General features: G+C 42.2%; 1 protein-coding gene across 1 annotated transcript in view; it reads right to left on the bottom strand.

Annotated features, from left to right (window-relative positions):
- Positions 1 to 24,088, bottom strand: part of LOC133114086 (uncharacterized) — a 49,653-nt gene that overhangs the window by 11,780 nt on the left and 13,785 nt on the right. The window contains exons 4-6 of the mRNA XM_061223280.1: positions 18,275 to 18,982; positions 16,725 to 17,432; positions 15,436 to 16,142 (exon numbers count right to left, since the gene is read on the bottom strand). Coding sequence (XP_061079264.1) covers positions 15,436 to 16,142; positions 16,725 to 17,432; positions 18,275 to 18,982 — 2,123 coding nt within the window. The remainder of the gene's footprint in view (positions 1 to 15,435; positions 16,143 to 16,724; positions 17,433 to 18,274; positions 18,983 to 24,088) is intronic.

Genomic DNA, 24,088 nt, shown 5'->3' with positions numbered 1-24,088 from the left:
CTGCTCTCTGTCCATACAGCTGTATATATACTGAACTAATCTGAGCTTAGCCCCTTGCTAATGGGTATAATTGCAGGATCCCACATTATATGAACTTCCAACCTTACATGGCCAGTTTCCTAACCATCGTAGAGCTCTGCTTCCTCTGGTGTAGTCCAGTGCTGAAGAACATGATAAAATATTGCACAATATAATACTGTTATTCTTATATGGTTTGTAATTTTTACAAATTTGATCTGAAAAAGGTGTGACCTGGTTTTTAAAGTAAATATTTCTTAGGTTTGGCGCTGGATGGATCTGCTACTACAGTGAATGCAGCAGTGTGTACTACCCTATCGAACAGGGAGCACAATCCACTCTACCTTTACCATGGATACTGGCAGCACAGCACTTTTACAACGATTCAGGTGAATGCACAACAGCTCACCTGTAAGGGAGCAGGGACTGAGGACAAAACGCGACCAAAAAGGGAATCTTGAAGTTACCCACAGAACGTGTGATAACCACTAATATAGTCTCGGGGAACCATTAGAGGAGAAATGACAGAAAAGTCCCTGGCGAAACACCAACTAACATGCTACTGAAAACCTGGTACAAGTCAATACTGACTTAATAAGTGGAAGAAAATACTGAAGAACTGATACGGTTACCCAAATACAGGGTAACAGGCCTTTAAAAAAGTAAGAAAAACCAGCCTTGCAGGCTATCTCTACCTGGCTCGGTGTCTGAAACACAATGTAACACTCAAGCACAAAGCAGGGGGACAATGTGTCTTAAATAGAGTAGAGCCCGCCTACCAATAACAGATAATTGGTTTAGTAATTAGACTGCACCTGGATACCAACCAGATATACACTCATGCAAATACGTTACAACAGTGGTATGCAGGAGAGCATCTCGGAACACAACACATCATAACTCTAAGTGAATAGGCTACAGCAGTAGAAGTATAAAAAATAAGTCTAATAAATACCTAATAAAGTGCTTGTGACTGTACTATAAGTAAAATGGACAAATAAGATTTTATTTATATATTTATTGACCTTTATTTACACAGGTAAAGTCTCATTTAAAAATAAAATGAACAAATAAGGTTGAGACACAAAGACCGTTTCCAATATTGCTATAGTCTATGTTTTTTAGAACAGAAACAAATTCACCATAACAAATCAATTCTAATTTAGTTTTAAATATTCCTGTCTGGGGCATATTTAAAAGCTATTTTGCCCAGATCAGTACGAACACAGGGAACAAACAACTGCTAAGTCTCTTGAGAACGCAAGCTATATTAGCCTTGGCATCTAGAGAGGTACGTACACAAGTAAGTGGGAACCAGTCCAAGGAGAGTTTTGTAGATTAAACTCAACCAGTGGGTATACCTGCATACATACAGAGATGGCCACTCAACTTTTGCATACAAGGTAAAATGGTGAGTAAGATATTATATACAAAGTATTTTCTAAATGTTTCTTGAATTACACCACCTGCACACCAGGAGCACTGCAGCTGAAGGAAAGAGCAGAGAGGAGTGTCTCTCATCCTGTAGCCTGTGTGTGCAAAGTGAGCCACAGGGAAGAACCTGTGCTGCAGTAACCAGAGGAACCCAGCAAGACCAACTGTGTCCTTCCATAGCAGACTCCCTGTCAGTGAGCTGATGACATGGGCATAGCCGAGGTTCAAACCTGCAACCCAGTGCCATTACCCACTGAGCCAGACCCAGAGATACAGAGATGTTTTATAATTTCCATAATGGAGACCATCACATCACACCATAAGTTATAACTACACAAACATTTTTCCATTGTATTTTGTTTTTGTTTTTGCACATTTTGGCCTTTCAGCTACACTTGATCACAAACACAAATCTCTCGGCAGAAGAGAAAAGTCTTTTTAGCAAAAACAATGAAGATGAACTGTTTGTTAAAATAGTGGGGGGCTGGTTTTATAAAAAAAAGATATGGAAGTAGTTCCACAATCTACCACATGGGGACCGAGGAGAACAGTGTTTCGTCTGAAGTGTCACCAGCACTTTCGTATACTGATATCTCTTCTTCACTCACTACAGAACTCATTGTTCCGTATCCAGATGATGCTGAACTCACTGGTTTGCTCCTTTTCAGCCACTGAGACACCTTGTTACTGGAAAGTTGATGAGCAGATTGATAATCCCACTGCCTGCTTCAGAGGGGGCTGGATTTCCCCCGCTCACTGTAACACAACAACACCAACAAACGCTGTTACACTCAAATTCAATTGTATTATATTGTGGCATATTTTTGCTATTTTTTGCAAATACTACATAAATATTGTTAGGTCTTTTTGATTCACATGATTTAAAGTCATAATGTGCATCACTGCCTGTGATGAATGGATGTTTCTCATTCATGTTTAAAAGGCAACAAGGCAACAAGACATAATTTCTAACTCTCAAGAGACCCCCTCAACCCCCCATACCATTGGCTGTTGCAATTAGAACCAATTTTCAACCAATGAGCTTGTATTATTGAACAACTGCACAATGTTTTGGTACAGTGTTGGTCCGTCAACTATATGTTTTCAAACCCAAATGTAAGGACTATAAACACAGGTAGAGGGTGAGTCAACATGACAGTGAGCATTTTCCAATGATAGAAAGGGATTGTAACAATGTTTTAACACAAAAATAATTTAATAATAACCGTCTGAAAAACTGATGATCAAATGTTTTTCAGACGGTTATTAAATCCGTTGTTTTTAAAATAGTACTTTAGTCTGGTGTTCATGGATGAGCAAAATATGCTGTATATAAAAGCTAAGTATTAACCTGTCTAATGCATTATTAACTGTTTATAAGGGTGTGAAATGTTTTAAAATGTGCTTAAAGGTTTGTCATTCATGGACTTTAAGCTGAACTGTAAGTGCTGAGAATCAGTCAAAAGAAGAATAAAACTCACAGGAAGGTGGAAGAAAATGAAAGCTGTCTCTCTTCTTCCATAAAGGCAGTGTGGATCCCTCTGGCTCAACCACAACCTTCAACATCCGCTCTATCAGCTCTGCCTCTCTTCTGCTCCACTCCTCCTCAAAGCTCTTATGTTTTCTTCCTATTTCCTTTTCCACAAAAAAGTATGCTGAAATTCTAGGGGGCTGACAAAACTCCTTGATTTATATCAGGGCTACACAAGCCTATTCCTGGATATCAACTGTCCTTTATTTTTTCATTCCAACCCCAGTTTGGCACAATTCTACTAATTAGCAATGAACGACATCTCTTGCTGTTGAATGAGGTGTGCTTTGTTTGTGTTGGAATGAAAACCTACAGTATTAAAACTTTGGAAAATAACAGATGATTAAACATTTACAACAGCCACTAGATGGGGGCAGAGTAGATCAGTGTTTAGTCTGGAGAGTCACCTACACTGTCCTGTTCCAGTGTCACCCCGTTAGCCTTCTCCACTTCACTCACTCCAGAACTCATTGTTCCGTATCCAGATGATGCTGAACTCTCTGGTTTGCTCCTTTTCAGCCACTGTGACACCTTGTTACTGGAGGGGGCTGAAGTCCCTCTGCTCACTGTATCAAAACACCACCAACAAGCTCTGTTACACTCAGATTCACATGATTTAAGGTCATTATGTGCATCACTGCCTGTGATGAATGGATGTTTCTCATTCATGTTTAAAGGTACAATCCGTCAAAACAACAGTCAAAAGCTATGTATTAACCTGTCTACTGCATTATGAACTGTTTATAAGGTTGTAAAATGTTTTTAAATGTGCATAGAGGTCTGTCATTCATGGACTTCCAGTGACTGAAGCTGAACTGTAAGTGCATCTCAGTCAAAAGAAGAAGAATAAAACTCACAGGAAGGTGGAAGAAAATTAAAGCTGTCTCTCACCTTCCATAATGGCAACATCTGCTCCATCAGCTCTGCCTCTCTTCTCCTCAAAGGTATTTTGCTCATCGCCTTTCTGTCTGAATATTTGATTAAACATGGACTTTCACAGTGACCCCTTGGAACTGTGTTGTTTGTCCCACGGGGCCAAGGGGGGAATCTGTAAGCCATAAGTAACATTTGGTGTCAGCTTGCTGACTTCCCCCTCCCAGAGCATGCATTGTTATCCTCCACCTTTTGGCAAACATGCCTGTGGCTCGAGAAGGATTCCTGGAGCCCCCCTTCTCTCACATCCCTTACAGGGTTTGAGCACAGGAATACTGGAGATGGCATTGTAGAACCTGCACAGCTAGACCTATGAGGGAATAGCTGGAGGTGAAGGGACGACGTGTTCTTTCCTGGCTGTTGAATTAAAGATTTTAATTATCATCCTCCGCATACGGACAGAGCACAATTATGTTTAGGAATATACGGGGTCTGTTGCCACGGGTCGGATATGGATTGACCTGCCCCATATCCCGCTTACAACTGGCCTGAAACAGATCAGTAAAATATTCTCCGTTCGTAAACGGAGCCGTATTGAAAGCTTAGTGGTTACTCTCGTTCCACTCGTTTATCTGACTCCATTTAAGATATATAATTTAGAAATTTGGGTTTGAAATTTACGCGAACCTCGGGAGTGATTACACTCGACTCGTACCTGCGCCACCATTACTCAATATATGTTCTCGCGATTAACATTATTGCTGAATATCTCAGTTCGGTGTAGAACTCAGAGGCTGAGGGTCCAGTCAACACAATACATGCAACACAGTCATGATAGTTGCGAGCCCAGGTCGGCGTAGCATTAACTGGGCTCCTTAGAGATAATTTGACAGGAACCAGCGCCGTAACGCCCAGGGGTTCCCTTCGCGTCAAACCGTGTGGGTCACCGACCCTTTAATTGCCAGAAACTTGCTGGCCTCACAGCTACGAACTACCACAGATGTACCAAGCCGCCGATCGGTTGGTCTTTAGCCACCATTTCCCCCTGAGTATTCAGTTGTAATTTAGGCTGAAAAGGTACAAGATGAATTAGAGTCATGGAGATCACGCAAGTTACAAACAAAATAGTTTATTCGCAGACAGGTAGGTTATTAGCTTTAGAATATCACAATCAATTACAAAATACACAAATTAAGAATAGAGATAGAGTAAATAATCATACCTAGCCTGCTTGGACTACACACAAACACAGAGTATAGAATATGCCATGTGGAAAGTCGAATACGATCTTCCACTGCTACACATACATACATACATACACAAGACATGTTGTGTGGGAAGTCGAATATGATCTTCCTGATACTTACATACACGTACAATATGCTGTGTGGGAAGTCGAATACGATCTTCCCCGATTGGTCTGTCTCCCTTGCTTTTATGCCAAATCATACGTTTGAAACCAGGCAGCAGTGCCATAAATCAACCTGGAGGGGTGGGCAAATCTGGAATTTAGACCCCCACCCTTGGGGGTTGTTTAGTAGGGAAAATGAGATGATTACCAAGAGAGGACGTGTAGGTTTTCCCTTGAGTTACTGAAACTATGGTTTATTAAACTCCATTTGGTATGAAATGAAGGCGGCACGGATGGTGCAGTGGGTAGCACTGCCACCTCACAGCAAGGAGGTCCTGGGTTCGAATCCCTGTCGGCCGGGGCCTCTCTGTGCGGAGTTTGCATGTTCTCCCCATGTCTGCGTGGGTTTCCTCCGGGTACTCCGGTTTCCTCCCACAGTCCAAAGACATGCAGGTTAGGCTGATTGGAGAGTCTGAATTGCCCATAGGTGTGAGTGTGTGAGTGTGTGAGTGTGTCAGTGAATGGTGTGTGTGCCCTGCGATGGACTGGCAACCTGTCCAGGGTGTCTTCCTGCTTTTCGGCCAATGTATGCGGGGATAGGCTCCAGCGACCCTGTTCAGGATAAGCGGGTTCAGATAATGGATGGATGGATGGATGGTATGAAATGTATCTCATCCGATTCCTTGATTTTACCAGATCACATCCATACCAAACAGATTACCCTTCTGTTTTATTATGTTGCAGTTATCATGAAACTTCCCTCCTGATTATCCATTTTACATGCAATTCCTGTTACCATTACATACGACTTACTGCAATAATACAAGGATCACATGGGCAATGTTTTCAAGGTGTTACCGGGTCTATTTACTATCTTAATAGCAGTTTTGAAGATTTAATCTAGGAGAGCAGTCACTGGTGTAATGACACCAGTGCCCAAATGAGGGCACTGTGGCATTGTTCGGAGTCTTCCCCCTTGGAAGTGACCAGGTATGGGGTCACAGGGAGGTCACCAATGTTTGGGAGGATTCTTTTCCCATGACCCAACTGGCCTTGGACCACTCATACATCTTAACTCCCCAACAGGTAGTCTAAACAACATTGAAACCCCAGCTCTCAGGCCCCTCACAAATGGCAGCCCTTCCTGACCTTAACCACTATGCTACAGGCCGCCCCCTTCATATCTATGAATGCTGTAGTTGGGAGTTTTCATGATAACTGCATTATGCTGTAAATATGTATTTGTGCCTCTCATGGTAATATACCTTTTGAATAAACTTGATTTGGGTGAATGAAAGGAAAGGAGACACCCCAGACTGTTTGGTTTCTTCTCCTTATCTCTGAAATCCAGGCCTTAATTCTTGACCCTAAAAGTGAGTCACCCATCTATAATTTACAGCCAGGCCCACCAGGCAGGGGGCTAAAACACATGGCTTCTACAGAGACAGCTTTTGCCCAGTTTCCCCTCGGCTCCTGAATGGTTATGATATCAAAGGTAGACTGTTAGACCATTACACCAGTTGCACTGAACCAATCAGAATAACACCAAACATTACTATATTCTGACCTGGGATTATCATCTTTATACCATCTCCAGTATTCTGTACTCAAACCTGTCAGGAATGTGAGAAAAGGGGGGCCCCCAGGGCCCAAGAAGGCGCCTCTAAGAATTCTTCTCTAGCTCTCCCCCACAGGCATGTGTGCCAACGGTGGGGGCTAACAATGTATGCTCCAGGAGGGGGAAGTCAGCAAGCTGACCAGCGCATGAGACCAAATGTTACTTATGACTGGCTTACAATGCCATCTGTTCAAGTGAGCGGAGGGAATAGAGTTTTGTTCAAATAATTGCAGTACAACATCAGTAACCTGATGAACCACTGTTATTAGTAGTAGTGTTATTTCTGCATGGCAAATAATTTACTTGTAGTGTAATAGAAAAACAACAGACCCAACTGTCATGACATGCATGCTGCTTGTTCTGAGTAATTGACTCATTCATTGAAAGGGGCCTGTTGAAAATAATAGCAGTGTGGAGTTAAATTAGAGAATTCATTCTTTCTGTGAAAAACAGGTGTCATTAATTGTCCTTTATTAAGGAAGAAGGGAAGCAAATGTTTCACACATTGTTATAAAATATATTTCCTTCTGAATTGCTAAGTAAAGTGGGCCTTTCCAAACATTTTTTGGAGGAAAAAGGTAATTTGATTAAAAAGTTGATTGGAGAGGGGAAAACGTATAAAGACATATAAAGAAGTCAATACAGCAACTACTGTTAAAACGGATCGAAGAATAGTCAGAATGGCAGCCATTCATCAGTTCCAGAAAGATCAAAGATGATCAACAATTACCTGTAAGTCAGACAGACACACGCACACACACACATACAGCACACGCACAAATACATGCATACACACAATCAGTCACAGAGGCACGTATGCACAGGAAGGCTATGTAAGCCAAAGTAACTCATTTATTAAAACATTCTCTCTCCATGGACTCTCTGGGGGCTGTGCCGGCGGTCGCCCAGGGCAACTGTGATCTCCATTAGCCCCAACCTCCCCCCCTACCCCATCTCCACATTTGAGCTCTCTTTTAAAACTTCAGGTATTTCACCAGAGGTCGCCCGCGTTGGTGCTCCATGTCACCTGTTCGTGCGCGAGGTCACTAAACTGTCTGTCGGAGATCCCCAAGGCTCCCTGGAAACATCTGTTTACCTTCAGAACCAGTGTAAAACCCCACGCTAACCCAACGACGGAATTTAGCGAGGGCTGAAGGTATCAGCATGCTCGTCCTTCTGGTGTTGCTGAAAGAATACTAATAGGGTTAAAAATTTGTGGCCGCTATGCGGAGAGTCTAGATCAGCCAATAAATAAACCATGATACAAAGACAGGAGTACCACTCTGCCTTCCGCTCTTTACAGGTCCGGGCTGACCAAGAATCTCCACAATAGGGCCAATATATTCACCTTCGTTTATCTGACCCCATTTTAGAATAATAATTTAGATTTTTTATCCACATTTAGTGGATGTCTTATTTATAATTTTGACTTGATCGCTATTAGAATCCTGTACTGAGAAGAACTCGCTGAACAATCCTCTGCTGGTACCACCGCATGTCACATCGCGCGTTATGTGCACGTCTCACGAACTGACTAGCTATCTGTAGTCATTACAGAGGTCGCAGGAATAGCTACTCTCGGGTATATCTGTTTACAGCCTAGGGACCCAAGCAGACCAACATAGCTACGGCTGTGCTCGACATGAATGAACTACCATGCGGAGGCGAGGGATTTACCAACATAGGTCGACGGGTGCTATACGCCGTGATACAGTAAGTGGAAATAATCATCCTCCCTAGATCAGTTCAAGGGGGTAAACCACTCATTCCCTGTGTAACATTAAGTGTCAGTAAGGAAAACCAAACAGATCAAGTTTTAACAATTTTATTTTACCAGGCAGGTTACATACACGTAATTACATACTAGTTCCAAATACAATATAAAAACATTAGAAGGAAACCAAATTACGGAGTCTTAAAAGTCATACCTGGTAATAAAAGCTATATACGGGAGTCTGGCTACAGACACCCTGTACATAGAAATTACGTGCACTGTGTGCACGGGAGGCTGATTGCATTCTCCCAGATTGCTCAGTTTACTGTCCTTAAATCCAAAATCTGGCCTTTGATGTTAACCCTAAAAATGGGTCACCCATCTGTAATTTGGAGCCACGCCTCCCCAGGAAACGCAGGGGGGTTGAGGCACATGGCTTTCACTGGGGCAGAGCTCCACACAGTTTTTCCCTGGCTCCTGGTTGGTTATGATGTCCAGGGTTTGCTGTTGCAGAAATAAAACCATTGCACCATTCGCACTGAAACAATCAGAATAATACCAAACATGAATATTATCTAAACTGACTTTGTCATGAAACATCCAGTGCTGTACACATCATTTAGTGACTGAGTAAAGAGGGAGAGAGTAATAAAGGGAGGTTCAGGAGAAGGTCAGGGCCTAGCAGGAAGTATTTCCTCCCAACCTCTCTGTGCCGTAAAGAATGTTGCCCCGTCGTAACGAGTTTCACGGCTGGAGGCTTGAGTCTTCCCCCACAGGCTCCTGCCCGTATGGGTGCGGAGATAGTGGGGGTTAATGGCGCATGCTCCTGGGTTAAATTACTTTACAGCCACATATTCCACAATACCAGAGGAAGCCAGCAAGCTGACTAGCCCTGAGTGATAATGCCAGATAATAATTTCCGCCTTACACCAGTGTAGGCCCAGAATGTTTATTCAAATTCCACCCTCTCCCCCCCCTCCAGCACCCCTAAGACAACACATCATCAAGGACTTTCACCCTGATTGTTTTCATTTTGTATTCTTCTCTGAGGGACATTTCTGAATCTTAATGTGTGTACTGGACGGTATGTATAATAAATGTGTATTATTTTAGTACATATTTGACAGGTATAGTGTGTGTTGTATTGCATCCAAATGGTCTTTTTTTTATCCAAGTAATGTACGTGATGTGTTTGCAAGCAAAGCAGTGTGAGAGTTTTTAATGAAGCACTGATGGAAGCTTTACTCATGATGTATGTCAAGGACACGTAAAGAGAAAAAAGCATCTGTTTTTAATCTCCTTGTTTACTGTTGAGCCTCCTTATTTTTCTGTTTCAATTTATGTAAATAATTCATTACTGTATTTTTTATGCCTGTAAATGAAGATTATTTGTTTATGACCCTATACAAATGTATGTTGGTTTCTCTGGGGCTGTAGTTGAACCACAGTGTGGATCAAATGCACAACCAGTCGGTCCCGGTCTTGCTTGTGACATCATCATCTTGCGTCCAATCTCTGGCTGATGTCTAAAAGCATGTGACATGGCGGAGTTGGGCTACTGAGTGATGGAACAATATCCATATGAAGTACCTATGATACTATGATGCAATGCTATGATACTATGACAATATACTGTATGCACATGTGTGTCAACTGATTTTGTGGGTAAAAAATATTAAATATTTTTATATAATCAAAAAAAAAAAAAACAACAATTACCTATAAGTCCTGTTACAGTCAGAAGACATTTTTGATCAAATCTAAGCTATCAGCAAGAAGCCCCTGTAAAGCACCATTGTTGAAAAAACGGCATGTGCAGAATTGGTAAAAATTCTGCCAAGGAACACATCGATTGGCTCAAAGAGAAATGGCGTAACATTCTGTGGACTGATGAGAGTTGTTTTCGGGTCTAGTGGCCGTCGACAGCACATCAGACGACCCCTGGGTACTGAATTCAAGACACAGTACACTGTGAAGACAGTGAAGCATGGTGGCGCAAAAATCATGGTATGGGGATGTTTTTCATACGACAGTGTTGGGCCTATTTATCGTATACCAGGGGTAATGGATCCGTTTGAATACATCAAAATACTTGAAGAGATTATGTTGCCATAAGCCGACGCCAAACACACAAGTAAGCGAGCAACATCATGGTTCCAGACAAAAAGGATTGAGGTAATGGAGTGGCCAGCTCAAGCCCCCGACCTAAAACTTGTGGGGTGACATTGAAAATGCAGTTTCTAAAGCAAAACCCAAAAATTCACAGGAACTGTGGAATGTAGTTTGTTCATCCTGGGCTGAAATTCCTGTTTCTAGGTGCCAGAAGTTGGTTGACTCGATGCAACGCAGATGCGCAGCAGTTATCAAAAACAATGGTTATGGAACTAAATATTAGTTCAGTAATTTAAAGTAAAGTTAAATCTTTCTTCAGTTTATACAGTAAGTGTTTGAGTTTGAAGAGAAAAATGTCCACACAGCCATTGTTTTGAACAGATTAATATTCCTTTTATTTGCTTCCTGTAAAGGAATAACAAAGACTTGATAAAAAATGTTTAATGCTTTGATTTGGAATTGAATGTGTAATGTCTCCACTATATTTGAAATATGTAACTAAAAGCTATTAAAAAATATTTGCACTTTATTCACTTTTTTAACGCACTGCTATTTAATTGAACACAACTGTAAGGCAGGAAGATATAAAAAAAGGTCATTAGCGTGAATCAAAATGCATTTGAAGACATTCATCCATTTGTAGGCTCGTGGGCAAAATGAGAAACAAAAATATGAATGAAGTAAGGCCAGCCAGCCCAGCAGTATGCCATTGTAACCTCTTTGCACAGAAAAGGAGAACACAATAATCTATGCAACTAGTATGTTACACAAGAACACAATATACAAGAGCACTGAAAATCATCCAACATTTGAGGTGAACTTAAAGCCGAAACAACCCACCCAACCCGGCCACTGGTCAGCACAGCTCTTTTCAGGTGAATGCCCAACAGCTCACCTGGTCGTTATGTCACAAGACAATGCACATTTCTCAAATTCATAACAACAGCAATGTTTAAATTGTGTACTTATAAAGTGAATAATTATATTGTATAGTGTGATACTTACAATTATCCATAAATAGATTAAAATATTCATCAATATTCTTGCTTTTTTGTTGTAAATATGTGCCATGTTCCAAAGTCTGTGGGGGTTATATAATGAGAGCTAACCACTGTCCTGTATAAAGTAACTATAAGAAAAGTATAAATAGGCCTATGTTAAACACATTCATGTGTCAAGGTCTTTCCTTCCTGTAAAAGGGAATGTTTACCTTTATTACCTTCACAGACCTGCTGTGATAGTCCAATGCAGAATCAGTACCAGGCTGCTCCACACTTTAACACTCATCTGAGTAAATTGTTGAAGTTTTTATTGTGAACCCATTAGGCAAAAAGGCAGGAAGACACCGCACCCGACAGCCCATGCTTCAAACTTCTAATGTGATGAACAGATACGACACAAATAATTGTATTTAAAGCTAAAGTTTATCATCAAATCTGAACAAATCAAGATGAAATGCACAGAGTAAGATAAGTTGCTTGGCATATTGTCTGAAAAGCTGTAGGACTTATCAAGTTCGATGTATAAACAGAAATATCCTGTCACATTTAAGTTGTCTAATCAGACATATTTCAGATTTTGATCAATTCATTCTTAACATGAAGTTCAGTAAGCTTCTGTAATGATTCTGAAATTATTCACTGGATTCAGTGACGAAGACCATGAAGGCTAAAGTATCTGACAAAGTTAAATCCTTTTCATCCACCAGGGGGCAGTGTCTATAAGGAATTTCATCATAGGGGTTAGGTTCCTGTGAATACTAAATGATTATCGACGCCCGAGCTGTGTCGAAGTGTCCCTGAGCAAGACACCCCCAACTGCTCCTGACGCGCTGGTCGGCGCCTTGCGTGGCGGCCAATCGCCGTCGGTGTGTGAGTGTGTGTATGAATGGGTGAATGAATCGCCATCGGTGTGAATGTGTGTTTGAATGTAAAAAAATAAATAAATAAATGCTTATCGAGCGCTGTTCAGTTCATTGTTACTGAAACTAATACTTGCTGAACTGATTTATTACTGAATAATAATACTTAAAGCACATCGCACATAGATATGTACAATATTCACTTATTATTATAGCTATTATATACAAATTATAAATGTTTCTTGAATTACACCACCTGCACACCAGGAGCACTGCAGCTGAAGGAAAGAGCAGAGAGGAGTGTCTCTCATCCTGTAGCCTGTGTGTGCAAAGTAAGCCACAGGGAAGAACCTGTGCTGCAGGAATCCAGCAAGAACAGGGCTGGGTTCGATTCCACTTTAACACGTTACCTTAACTTTTTTTTCCAATCAGATGACTTTGGAATGTTCATGAATAATACATACATTTTTTGTTAATTTAATAATAAGTGATTTTGTTTTTTTGTGGTAGAAAACACACCAGCCAATGAAACGCTAGTGAGGATTTATTAAACCTCACTTAACCCTTTCAGTCCCAAGCCCAATATAAAGTGGCTCTACCCAAATACCATGGGGCTTTGGCTTTGTTTGAGAAAGTTAAGAAAGTTGAGAAAATTTAGGAGGGTTTTAAGAGGGGTTCTAAACAATAAAAACTTTTTTGATTGGTTGAAAAGGTATAAGGTATACTTTATGGCACTCGTGGGATTTTACGGTAGTTACGCTTGAGTGCCATGCGGGACTCTTGGGACTGAAAGGGTTAAAACACAAACAAACAAAAACAACCCATGAAGGTGAAAGTGTTCCACAAAGTTAAATTCTCAGTATTTATCCCCCCCTCCCATTCCTCAACATGCGCTCATGAATTATTCCTGAACGTTCTGAACTGAAAAGAATATATTGCCACTTCCGTTTCAAAGCATGCATTCTATGACCTTGGCAGGAGGAAGGAAAAACCAGGATGCTAGGCAATATAATCCCTTCCCTTTTAAGAATTTGGAGCTGAACCCCACGTGGTCTCCATATTTCAACCTCGTATTTTGGGGATTCCCCCCTTAAAGCAAGAGAAGGAAATATCAGGAAGTAAGCATAGCCGAGGTTCAAACCTGCAACCCAGCGCTGTTATACTTTTAACCAGACACACAAATATACAAAGATGCTACATCTCCATATACCATCACATGACACAGCTTTCAAATTCTAACTAGAGATACAGTTTTCAATTGTATTTTCACATACCCATCGCCATCAGCATCGCTCGGATAGAACTGACATAATCATAGAACATTTTACATTTTTTCAAAATGGATTACAAATTAGCAAATGACTGTAAATAGGCCTTTCAGTTTCAACTGATCAAAAACAAATCTCTGTAGTCAAAAGTATGAAAATGTGAATTTCTAACAATAAAAATAAATGTTAAAATATTAAGGGCTGACAGATATACAATTTGGCAGGTTTTGAGAGAAAAACATTAAGTAGTTACACAACCTACCACATGGGGGCAGGGTAAATAAGTGTTTAGTCCGGAGCGTCACTTGCACTGTCCTATACCTGTGTCTCTTTGCCAGACATCTCTGCTTCACTCACTCCAGAACTCATTGTTCCGTATCCAGATGATGCTGAACTCTCTGGTTTGCTCCTTTTCAGCCACTGTGACACCTTCTCACTGGAAAGTTGATGAGCAGATTGATAATCCCACACAGAGCTGCCTGCTTCTGAGGGGGCTGGAGTCCCTCCACTCACTGTAACACAACACCGCAAACAAGCACTGTTACTCTTAAATGAATTTGCATTATATTCTGTTCCATGTTTATTATTTTGAGTGACATGTTTACTATTTTCAGGATCATACATTTTCAATGTATTTTGATTCACATAATGATTTCAGATCATTATGCGAATCATTGTTCTGTCATTCTCTGGTGCATGGATCAGTTTCTTAAATGAACTTCATTTTCACTCATGAAAAACTGATCCAAATTAGAAATCTGTTTGATGTTCATATGTTTGTCCAGATGGTCATTAAATCCTATGTTTTTAAAGTAGTACTTTAGTTTCGTGTTCATACAGCGCAGCCTGCAAATTTTGGGGGGTTTTCGCTCTGTACTCCTGCAAACAGTTGAAATAAAACAATATCTATGTGGTACAAAGTACAGAGACTTTCAGCTTTGAGGGTTTTTGCAACCACATTGGGTGAACTGTGTAGGAATTACAGCCCTTTTTATACGTAGTCTCCACAATTTTAGGGGACGAAAAGTAATTGGACAAATTAACACAAACTGAAATAGGATCATGAACGGTTCTCTTTTTTTCAAAACTTCTCTTTTCATCACTCTAGTATAGGTTGATCTTCATTGCATTTGTCCTCTGGGTCTGTTATGCATGAGCTAATGATGAAACCACACAGGTGTCCAAGAAACTTCTGAGCAGCCAATTGTCCAAATACATTTGTTCCCCTAACTTGGGGGGATATGTATAACAAGGGCTGTACTGTAATTCCTACACAGTTCACCAAATATGGATGTAAAAACTTTCAAATTAAAGTTGCAAGTCTTTTCTGTTTTATTTCAGAGTACAGAGAGAAAACAATAAAGAAAATGTCACTGTGAAATTACTTAGACTGCACACTAAATATGGGAGATGTAAACAAAAACAAACTGCATATAAAATCACAGTATTAACTTGTACCCTGCATTAATTGCTATTTAAGAGGGTGTAAAGACTACAATGTGCAGAGAGGTGTTTTTTAATAGACTTGAAATTAATCAGATAACTGAGAAATTCTGTCTGTCAGAAGATTAATACTCACTAAAAGGAGGAAGCATTCCACAGCTGTTTCTCCGCTTCATGAAGGGCAGTGTGGATCCCTCTTTCTCTGGGTCAACCACAATCTGAGACAGTCTCACAAACAGCTCCTCCTCTCTTCTGCTCCATTCCTCCTCAAAGCTCTTCTGTTCATTAATTTCCTTTCTCATATAATTTTCTTTCTCGTCACTCTTCCCAATAAAGGAAAGACCTCTGTTCCTGGCTACCATCTCCTCTATCTTCTCCAGCAGCTCTGTGACCTGAGTCCCATCAGCCCTGTTCTTATTGTTGAGAACATGATACCTGTTCCCACATTTCTCTATGAGCTCTTGGAGGACCCTCCCTTCAGTCTCAATGTGCTGCTCAATGATTGTGTCTCTCAGCCAGTCTCCACTGGTGAACAGCACTAAAGTGTGTCTCCAGACTCCCTCACTGAGAAGCTCCAGGTGTTCCACCACTGATCTCCTGTGTTCCTCTCTGAATGCTGAGCTCACATCAATGACCAGGAAGAGAGCACAGGGTCCCGGGGGACACAGAGACACACTGCGCAAAATCTCCTGTTTATCCAGCTCTGCAGTGTCCTTCACAGAATTATCAATCCACCAGCCTGGTGTGTCGACCACAGTGACCTGTCTCCCAGCTACTTCACCCTGTCTCTCCACACAGTGTGCAGTTCTTACTCCAGACTCAAACTCCTCTCTGCCCAGGATGGTGTTTCCTGCTGAACTCTTCCCACTCCATCGCCCCCCCAGCAGCACAATCCTCAGCTCTGAGAGATGGTGTTCCTCTCCTGTCAGAGAGAAAAATAACAATTTACTCTTCATCAGGAGTGTTAACAGACATTAAACTCTGAGATGAGCTGCCCGCTGTAAGTCGTGAGTCGTGAGTATTAAAAATGAAACGACATTCATCAGTCACAATATAAGACAGGTGGGATGTGTTTATTTTGGTGGGGGCAGAGTTGCACATGACATTTCAGTTCATCCCAACATAAAGTCTCATTATTTTCCATATATTATTGCAACCAGTAATTTTGGATAACAAGTATTTTAATATTTTGCTGAAAATATTTTCAGAATTTCAAATATTAATACAATTATTTTTATGTCACCAAGAAGATGACTTAAAATGTAATGACCTTTGTTATGGCACTGCTGAGTGGTTCATCCTGCTAAGATGCTGATCCAGTGTGCAGATGCACCTACCATCTGCTATCAAACACTGACTCTGCAATGCTTTTGTCTCTGGATAAATACTTTTCATTGATATAATGCATTTGAAGATAAACTGATAAAACATAATCATGATTCATTTTAATTTTCTAGTGTAATTCATCTAAAAATGATTTCAATCAATGGCAAATACTAACCCTTAAAAAGTGCTCTGAGGGTCTTTCTCTGTTTCTGAAGCTTCATCGTCCTCAGTTTCATTCGTTCTTCCACTGCCCTCCTCTTCTCTTCCACCTCCTGTAAGAGCATTCTATCTATTTCATAGTGAGAGCCTCCATGCTCTGCCATCATCTCCTCTATCTTCTCCAGCAGCTCTGTGACCTGAGTCCCATCAGCCCTGTTCTCATTGTTGAGAACATGATACCTGTTCCCACATTTCTCTGTGAGCTCTTGGAGGACCCTCCCTTCAGTCTCAATGTGCTGCTCAATGGTTGTGTCTCCCAGCCAGTCTCCCCTGGTGAACAGCACTAAAGTGTGTCTCCAGACTCTCTCACTGAGAAGCTCCAGGTGTTCCACCACTGATCTCCTCTCTGTATCTCTGAATGCTGAGCTCACATTAATGACCAGGAAGAGAGCACAGGGTCCCGGGGGACACAGAGACACACTGCGCACAATCTCCTGTTTATCCAGCTCTGCAGTGTCCTTCACATCATAATGCCACCAGCCTGGTGTGTCGACCACAGTGACCTGTCTCCCAGCTACTTCACCCTGTCTCTCCACACACTGTACAGTTCTTATTCCAGACTCAAACTCCTCTCTGCCCAGGATGGTGTTTCCTGCTGAACTCTTCCCACTCCATCTCCCCCCCAGCAGCACAATCCTCAGCTCTGAGAGACGGTGTTCCTTTCCTGTCAGAGAGAAAGAAAACAATTTACTCCTCATCATCAGCGTTAACAGACATTCAGCTCTGAGAGGAGCGGCTCTCTATAAGTTTGGAATGGTGAGTACTAATAAAAAAAATACTTTCATCACACAGGATATAAGACAAGTGGGATGTGAGTAAATTTAAGAAAAATTCTGGATGAGACTTTTGCTCACATCAACTTTTCCAGTTCAACACATTATTCAGTGTGAAATGCGAAAATAATAATTTAATATTTAGATGAAAATATTAAGAATTTTGAATAATCACAATTTTAACTCCAAGACAAATATTCTCATGTATTTTATTGCCTGTGTGTTACAGGGCTGCTGACTGGCTCAGCCTGATAAGACACTGTTCAGTGTGTGGATGCTCCCCACAGTCTGTAATCAAACCCTGAGTGTGCAGCACAGGCTGTGGCTGGCAGCTCCACAGGGCAGTGTGTAACAGGCAGCAGCAGGGAGAGTTCAGTCAGCAGGAGTTTCCGTGTTTCATCAAGCACTCACAACCATCTCTGGTCAACTGAGCATCTGCACCCTAAACGCCCACATAAAATGAACTCCTTCTACTCAACCACTGTACAGGGGAAAGAAGATGGCAGCTAGCAGCACACACTTCAAAGAGGATGTGTGTTTCTCTCCAGTCTGTGTAATCTACAAAAAGGGTCCCAGTGATGGGACTGGATTATGAATGAAATTGGCATTGCCAACTGGGAGAAAAATGAAAAACTGCATTTGAATGATAATTGATTGAACATGATCAGGAATAATCTCAACTTGCCACTGTAATTCATCTAAAAATGATTTCACTCAATGAAAAAAAACTAACCCTGAAAAAGTGCTCGGAGGGTCTTTCTCTTTTTCTGAACCTTCATCATCCACTGTTTCACTGCATCTTCCACTGCCCTCCTCTTCTCTTCCACCTCCTGTAAAAGAATTCTATCCATTTCATAGTAAGAGCCTCCATTCTCTGCCATCATCTCCTCTATCTTCTCCAGCAGCTCTGTGACCTGAGTCCCATCAGCCCTGTTCTCATTGTTGAGAACATGATACCTGTTCCCACATTTCTCTATGAGCTCTTGGAGGACCCTCCCTTCAGTCTCAATGTGCTGTTCAATGGTTTTGTTTCCCAGCCAGTCTCCCCAGGTGAACAGCACTATAGTGTGTCTCCAGACTCTCTCACTGAGAAGCTCCAGGTGTTCCACCACTGATATCCTGTGTTTCTCTCTGAATGCTGAGCTCACATTAATGACCAGGAAGAGAGCACAGGGTCCTGGGGGACACAGAGACACACTGCGCACAATCTCCTGTTTATCCAGCTCTGCAGTGTCCTTCACAGAATAAGTCGACCAGCCTGGTGTGTCGACCACAGTGACCTGTCTCCCAGCTACTTCACCCTGTCTCTTCACACACTGTGCAGTTCTTATTCCAGACTTAAACTCCTCTCTGCCCAGGATGGTGTTTCCTGCTGAACTCTTCCCACTCCATCTCCCTCCCAGCAGCACAATCCTCAGCTCTGAGAGACGGTCTACCTCTCCTGACAGAGAGAAACAAATCAGTTTACAAAATGGCATTCTGGCAATATCAAATTGTATAGGTCTCTGTTCAGTGTAGCATTCAAGTAATTTACCAATATTTATTTTTATTTAAAAAAATATCTTTATTTGCTTAAAAAAATATTCTTTGCACAGAATGAAAAAACCCACCATGATGAGCGGTCACCCCACCAGCTGCCATGTTGATCCCTCTGTCTTTGCCCAGTTTTGTCTGTTAAAATAGCACCAGTATTTTTACAACATTTTTATCAATGGATTATCAGTTTTCATTTAGTTTGTTTAACAGTCTTCAGTCAATTTGGCACTGAAATATTTTCACACACAAAATGTGTGCCACGTTATAACATCAGGCTTCTCTCCCTCTCCCTCGAACAGGGATAGTTCACTTTCTTCATTCATTATTTCAGTTTTATTGAATGTTGTCCATTGGCAGAGACAGTCTTTAGAACAGCTTTCAGAGGCAGTGTTTTTTTTTTATTTAAAGAAGAAAGTACACTTACATTTACATTTTTTCATTTTTGTCAGACGCTTTTCATCCAAAGTGACTTACAAGTGCATAGGTTCTACCACAAGTCAAAGCATCACATCCATAACAAGGAAAATACACATGGAATGCTGTTCTAAACATATAGTCGTCATCATAAGTGCCATTTATTATTATTATTTTTTTTTTAGGGTAGACAAGGAGGAGAGGGATATCAGAAAGGGGGGGGGCCAGGGGAAATCAGGAGGGACGACTAAGGTAGAGTTTGAAAAGGTGTGTTTTGAGTCTGCGTCGAAATAGGGGGAGGGATTCTGCTGTCCTGACAGTGGTAGGCAAGTCATTCCACCACTGAGGAACCAGAACGGAAAACAGGTGTGAACGTGCGGCTCGACCGCCAGGTGCACCTAGAGAGGGAACCATAAGGCAACCAGAGCTGGCAGACCGGTGTGGTCTAGCTGGGGAGTAGGGAGTGATCAAGGATTGTATGTAAGGTGGGGCAGTCCCCTTAGCAGCCTGAAATGCCAACACTAGGGCCTTGAATCAAATGCGTGCAGCAATAAGAAGCCAGTGGAGGCCAATGAGAAGCGGGGTGACATGAGCCGACCTGGGCTGACTGGTGATCAGGCGGGCTGCAGCATTCTGGACCAGCTGGAGGGGTTTGATGGCACACGCTGTGAGACCGGCTAGTGTGCCTAGGGAATGACGAGTCTTTTCCCATCAGGAGATGACGGATACGGCGTATATTATACAGAAAGAACCTGCAGGTTCTGGCAGTGGAGGATACTTGTGGAGCCAGGGTGAGGCAGTTATCAAGAGTCACCGCAAGATTCTTTGCCGTACGGGAGGAGGAAACTACAAAGTCCTCAACAGTCAGTGAGAGGTTGATTGACGGAGAGGACTTAGCAGGGATGTAGAGAAGCTCAGTTTTGGCAAGGTTGAGCTTCAGGTGGTGGGAAGTCATCCACGCAGAGATATCAGCCAAGCAGGCAGAGATCTGTGTGGTGACTTGGGTGTCGGGGGGGAAGGAAATAAAGAGTTGGGTGTCATCAGCGTAAGAATGATAAGAAAAGCAATGGGAAGAGATAACAGAACCAAGAGACATGGTGTATAGCGAGAAGAGGAGAGGCCCAAGAACTGAGCCCTGCGGGACTCCAGTTTGTAGGGGGTGAGGGTCAGAGACTGGTCACCTGGTATGAGCGACCAGAGAGGTAGGAGGAAAACCAAGCGAGTGCAGACCCTGTGACACCCATCCCAGACAGCGATGAGAGCAGAATCTCATGGTTGACTGTATCGAAGGCGGCCGACAGGTCGAGGAAAATGAGAACAAAGGAGAGGGATTTGGCTTTAGCAGAGTGGAGTGCCTCAGTGACTGCGAGCAAGGCGGTCTCAGTGGAGTGGCCACTCTTGAAGCCAGACTTCAAGTCATGGAGATTGTTCTGGAGAAGATAAGTGGACGGTTGGGAGCAGAGCGCCCGTTCCAGAGTTTTAATGAGAAAGGAAAGAAGAGAGACAGGCCGGTAGTTGTTCAGGGCAGAGGAGTCAAGAGTAGGTTTTTTGAGCAGGGGAGTGACTCTGGCCCTCTTCAGGGAAGAGGGCATGGTGCCGGAAGAGAGGGAGGTGTTGATTAGAGAGGAGAGAAAAGGGAGAATGTCATTGGATATAGATTGTAGGAGGGGAGAGGGGATGGGGTCAAGAGGACAGGTGGTCGGGCGGTGGGATGTAAGGAGTTTCAATGTGTCAGAGTCAGAGAGGGGAGAAAAGGAGGCTAGGGAGTTGGGGAAGGAAGGAGGGTCAGTGGGGGGAGAGGGTTGGGAGAAGGAATTGCGAATGGCGTCGACCTTCTTTTCAAAGAAGGAGACAAAGTCATCAGGTGTGAGTGATGAGGGGGGTGGGGGGGAGGGGGGGCCACAAGAGAGTTGAAAACAGTTTGCGGGGATGAGAGGCGGCCACGATAATGAAAGAAGGAAGATTTAGCTCGAGAAACAGAGGAATGGAAAGATGATAAGAGGGCATGGAAGGAAGCTATATCACTGGGGAGACAGGACCTTTTCCATTTTCTCTCCGCTGCCCGCAGTTCGGTTCAGACAGCTCGTAGAGCATCAGAAAGCCAAGGACTGGGGGGGAGGCCCAAGCTAATTTGGTGGTGAGGGGGCACAGAGAGTCAAAGGAAGATGAGAGGGAGGACATGAGAGTTGTAGCAGCATCATCGGGAGACAGTCGAGAGAAAGACTCCACGGATGGTAGGGAGGAGAGGATTGTAGATGAGAGGGTGGAGGAAGACAGGTGGCGTAGGTTCCGCCGACAGGTGATAGTGGATGGTGGGAGAGATGGATGGGTGTTAGAGGAGAGTGGAAGAGAAAAAGAGATGAAGGAGTGGTCAGATATATGGAGTGGTGTTACAGAGAGGTTGGTTATTGTGCAGCTCCTTGTGAAGATGAGGTCAAGAAGATTGCCTGCTTTGTGGGTGGGAGGGGAAAGAGTGAGGGTAAGGTCAAAAGAAGAAGATAATGTCACATTAAGATAATGTGACAATTTCCCATTAATTTCAGACAATTATTATGTTATTTCTTGAAAATATCACATGACATTTATACCCTATCTATCTATTGTAACCATGCCCTGAATATGAGAGAGAGAGAGAGAGAGAGACTTCACGCCAAACCACATTCCAAACCACGCACTGCAACGTAAGCAGTAAGCCGCCCCAAAGCCCCAACTCGATCAACAATTGGTTTGTCAATAGTCAGAGTATTAAAAGTAGAAATTAATATGGAATCCCAGGGAAAAGGCGGATACAACACAGTTACCGGCGTATGAATAGAACTGGTGCTATCCACGTTCCTTAGCTCTTTAATGAGCCTACCCGATACGCAAATTTCTAATGTCGGCAAAACAGCAGCTAGCAATGTCCTATAATGGCAGAAAAACATTTGTTAGTGCACATGCAATGTGGCGTTCTTGTAAACGCAATATTGCAGCACATTTTAACCATATTACCTCGGAAGCTAAATGATTAACAGATTAAAATAAATACCTCAATAGGCTATGCGCGTGCAGAGCCTCAAGCTCCTCCACCTACAATAACAATTACAATCAGGCTTACATGGAACATTACATGGCTGCAAGTAACAGAGCAAACTGCAACATACCTTGAAGCCAGACAGGAACCTACAAACAAGCAGGGAAGAACAACTCCCTGAGTTTGGTGAGAGTGTTCTGTAGTTGTCGTGAAGAGCAGCTTTCGTATAACCAGCATTTCAGGTTGAGTGAGAGTGAACTCAGAGCAAGTGAGAGTAATGGCTCAGAACATGGGTGTGTCCTGCACCTGCAAAACAATTAAATTTAAAAAATCTTTCAGTTTTATCATATGGTGGACCCTATATACACCTCAACGTGAAAGGCTGCAGGATTGTTCTGGCAGCACGCTGGTCTCAGTCAACCTTTTTGTTTAAATGTTTAAAAGGTTCTGCACAGAAAGAAGAAACTCGAGGCATTTCTATCAAATCTATCAGGGGGTGACATGGCTCAGGCAGTAAGAGCAGTCATCTGGCAGTCAGAGGGTTGCCAGCCTGTCTGTCTGTGTCTGGGTGAGTGCGTGACCTCCATAATGTTTGAGACAAAGATACTTAATGTATTTATTTGCCTCTGTACTCCAGAATTTGAGATTTGTAATAAAGAATCACATGATTTAAGTGGACATTGACAGATTTGAATAATGTTTATACATTTTAGTTCCCCATGTAGAAATTACAGCAGTGTTTATACAGTTTTACCTTTACCTTTATCACCTTCGCAGACCTGCTGTGACAGTCGAAGCAGAATCAGTTCCAGGCTGCTCCACACGAAAGAAAGTCCATTTCAGCATCGCTGCCAGTTTAATGACTCAGTTTAACTCATCTGAGTAAATTGTTGAAGTTTTTATTGTGAACCCTTTTCCTTCCTTAATTTCCAAAAAATTAATAATAGGGGTTGTGTTCCTGTGTATACTGAATGCTTATCGAGAACTTTTCAGTTAATTGTTACTTATAATAGGGGCTCAAAACAATACTATGGCAGTCATTTTGATTGGTTGAAAAGGTATAAGGTTGAGAGTGCCATTTGCCACTCTTGGGATTTTATGGGAGTTATGCTTGAGTGCCATGCGGGACTCTTGAAGCTGGAAGGGTTTTGAGAGAAAAACATAAAGTAGTTACACAACCTACCACATAGACTAAAATAAATGTTTAGTCTGTAGTGTCACTGCCACTGTCCTATACCAGAGTCTCTGTGTCAGACAACTCTGCTTCACTCAGACCAGAACTGATTGTTACATATCCAGATGATGCTGAACTCTCTGGTTTGCTCCTTTTCAGCCACTGGGACACCTTCTTACTGGAAAGTTGATGAGCAGATTGATAACCCCACACAGAGCTGCCTGCTTCAGAGGGGGCTCGAGTCCCTCCACTCACTGTAACACAATGCCACCAACAAGCACCATTACTCTTAAATGAATTTGCATTATATTCTGTTACATGCTTATTATTTTTAGTGACATGTTTACTATTTTCAGGATCATACATTTTCAATGTATTTAGATTCACATCATGATTTCAGATCATTTTGT

This window comes from Conger conger, chromosome 16 (assembly GCF_963514075.1).
Source record: "Conger conger chromosome 16, fConCon1.1, whole genome shotgun sequence".
Lineage (NCBI taxonomy): Eukaryota > Metazoa > Chordata > Actinopteri > Anguilliformes > Congridae > Conger > Conger conger.
Note: the sequence above shows the minus strand (reverse complement) of the source record. Positions and strands in the feature narration are given on the sequence as shown.